The sequence below is a fragment of the Mesocricetus auratus genome, unplaced genomic scaffold (assembly GCF_017639785.1).
Source record: "Mesocricetus auratus isolate SY011 unplaced genomic scaffold, BCM_Maur_2.0 Super-Scaffold_100010, whole genome shotgun sequence".
NCBI classification, from domain to species: domain Eukaryota; kingdom Metazoa; phylum Chordata; class Mammalia; order Rodentia; family Cricetidae; genus Mesocricetus; species Mesocricetus auratus.
In genome coordinates, this window is record NW_024429194.1 from 67,159,702 (window position 1) to 67,162,535 (window position 2,834).

General features: G+C 43.9%; 1 protein-coding gene across 1 annotated transcript; it reads right to left on the reverse strand.

Moving 5' to 3' along the window:
• Positions 1-217: 217 nt before the first annotated feature.
• Positions 218-1,316, reverse strand: LOC121142655 (olfactory receptor 8S1-like). Its single transcript, XM_040752793.1, has one exon. It carries the CDS (start codon positions 1,314-1,316, stop codon positions 381-383), a length of 936 nt encoding a protein of 311 aa, XP_040608727.1. The 3' UTR covers positions 218-380.
• Positions 1,317-2,834: the final 1,518 nt, after the last annotated feature.

The following is a 2,834-nucleotide window of genomic DNA, read 5'->3' on the forward strand; positions in this document are numbered from 1 at the left end:
TACATGGGCTTGAGGATGGGTTGGGAAAGTGGGTGTGGGTGTTGAAGACATGAAGAGTGGGGGTGAATATGATCAGAAAACATTTTATGAACTTCTCAAAGAATTAGTAGAAATATTGAAAAAATAAGATAACCAGTTCAGAGTTATGACTTAACCATGAAACTTAGGAAGGAAGTTGTGGAAATGTTAGAGAGCAAAGCCAAACCAGGAAGGGTCATATGTTTTAGATATAAACTTTATCTAAATACAATTTTATATACCTGTTCATTCTTAGCATAGCCAGAGTACATAGGCCTCCCTTTAGTCAGTGGTCTAAAACTCTACTTTAAGTTCAAGCCCTTGGCAACACAGACCCTTGCCTGCCGTTCCATGCCTTGCCCTCACTCCAAGCCATGCAGGCATTTCCCTAGTGTCCTTTTCACAGCTGCCTTCACCTCCTTGTTTTTCAGGCTGTAGATGAGGGGATTCAGCATGGGTGTGACTGCGCTGTACTGCAAGGAGGAGAGCAGGTCCAGGGAAGAACCAGATGTGGGCATGAGATAACGAACCAAACCTGACCCAAAAAACAGGACCACAGCTATGAGGTGGGAAGAACAAGTATTAAATGCCTTGCTCCGCCCCGTGGTGGATTTCATGCTCAGGATGGTGGAGACAATTCGGGCATAAGAGAAGAAGATTGGGAGGAAAGTTCCCAGCCCATGAAGCAAGGTGGAGCAGATCAAGATGTCAACATTGATGGAGATGTCAGAGCAGGACAGAGGAAAGAGAGAGGGCAGCTCACATGTATAGTGGTGTATGGTGTAGGCTTCACAGAAGTCCAGGCTGACAGCCAAGAGAACAATGACTAGTGAGCTGAGAGCGGCCAGAGACCAGGAGAGCAGGACCAGCTTCCAACAGAGTTCGTTGCTCATTATCTGTCCATAGAGCAGCGGGTGGCAGACAGCAGCATAGCGGTCATAGGCCATCATTGAGAGAAGAAAGGCTTCAGTCCCCGCAGTGATGAATACGAAGAAGACCTGAGCCAGGCAGCCCTCTACGGAGATGCTCTTCTTCTCAGATAGGAGGTCCTTCAGCAGCTTGGGTACCGTGACGGACGAGAAGCAGAGGTCCAGGAAGGACAGGTTGCTTAAGAAGAAGTACATAGGTGTGTGGAGGTGGGAGTCATCCCTGATCACCAGCAGCATCATCAGGTTTCCTGACATGGTGAGGAGGTAAATCCCCAGGAACAGTACGAAAAGTAGAGCCTGGATCAGGGGGTCATCAGAGAGCCCAGTGAGAATGAACTCTGTGATGGCGCTGTGGTTCCTCCAGGCCATTTGCGGATGGCACTTCCTTGAAATAAAGTAGAAAGAGGTTATGTCGCTAGTGAAAGTGACTATGTCCTTTGGGGTGACATTCAATCTAGCCTATCCCTTCACTTTGCCTGGACTCTGCTCAGGAATCTCAGAGCTGCCCTTGCTTGTATCTTGGTGAGAGTTTCAAATCCTGTTTTGTCATCATTGATTTCAAGTCCCAGTGTTCACATACTTCAAGATAATTCTGTCCATCCCTCACAGGCCTTGCAGGAGAAGTGTGTGTCTCTGGACCCTCCTTTTACTCATATCATAGTCTTAGCTTCTACTTCACTCAGTTCAGAAATTTAAACACAACTTTTCAGTGGCAGAGTGAAAATATTTTTCTGCAAGATTACAGGAATCTGGGTGTGGTGGTGAAGACTTACAGTCTCAGCTCTTTAGAAGCTAAGGCAGGAGGAGGACTCCTAATAGTCCCACGCTTTGGGCTACAGATGGTTACTGGGCTAAATAATCTCAGGTACAAATGAAATGTTACCAAAAAAGGAAACAATGGATGTAAAGAGACTAATTTTGGTTATCTTTATAACAATGTAATCATAAAATATAAATTAAATTTTATGGGAAGAGGGAGCCACAGAAACAAAGCAGCTGGCATGCACAGAAGTCACGGGGACCCCGCAGACAGCACACTTCAGTAACTCTACACACAGAACACTTTCTCAATCCCTTTTACTCTCAGCTGCTTTCAAAGAAAATCTGTAAGAACAGGTAGGAAAATTCTGATCCCTAGGATACAGAGTTTTGTCCTTACTTTTCCTGTGACAATTTTGGTACTCAAGGATACTTTTGCAATGTCAGTTTGGCAACATCGTAAAAAATTGATGACACAGTTTTCTTTGGCTGTCAACTCTGTCTAGCTGGGATCACAGTGACAAGTTACAATTTCTTACTTTGATTTCTACCATGGGCCTTTAATCTTTCAACCATTTTACTTATTTTTGGTATAAAAATATTTGCTTCTTTCTGTGTCATTGTTTGCCTTTTTAGCACTTTAAACATATCCTACTTTTAATTTTAGAAGTCTAACCTTCCATGGGTTTTCCAGCATCACCTAAAGACAACATAAAAAATGGCCTATGTTGGTTACTTCCTTCTTCCGCCCACACTTTGTCTTGCTTTAGTCATAGTCTGAATTACGTTCCTTCCCATGTCAAACACGTATTTCAGTTTCTTTCTCCAGACTGTGGTACAGACCATGATATAATGGTTGCCTTAAAACATGACTCTCTTTGGATACCATCAGCACTCATTCCATACAAGTTCCAGACCACACTTCTTCTACTGTCCTGCAAGTCCCCAATCTACAGCATGTTTGGACAAGAGCCTTTGACTACTGTAGCTGTAATTGCGTCCTTTACTCCTTCAACAGCATTAGTGCCCAGAGGATGTATTGCTGATCTTGTCTAAGGTGACTGTTGCTGAATTTCAAGACTGCTGCCAACAACAGAGTGCATCCTTCAAATTGCTACAACATCCTCT

Bases quoted from the DNA above. Each gene is read 5' to 3' on its own strand.
- LOC121142655 (XM_040752793.1), bottom strand. From the start codon at position 1,316: ATGGCCTGGAGGAACCACAGCGCCATCACAGAGTTCATTCTCACTGGG.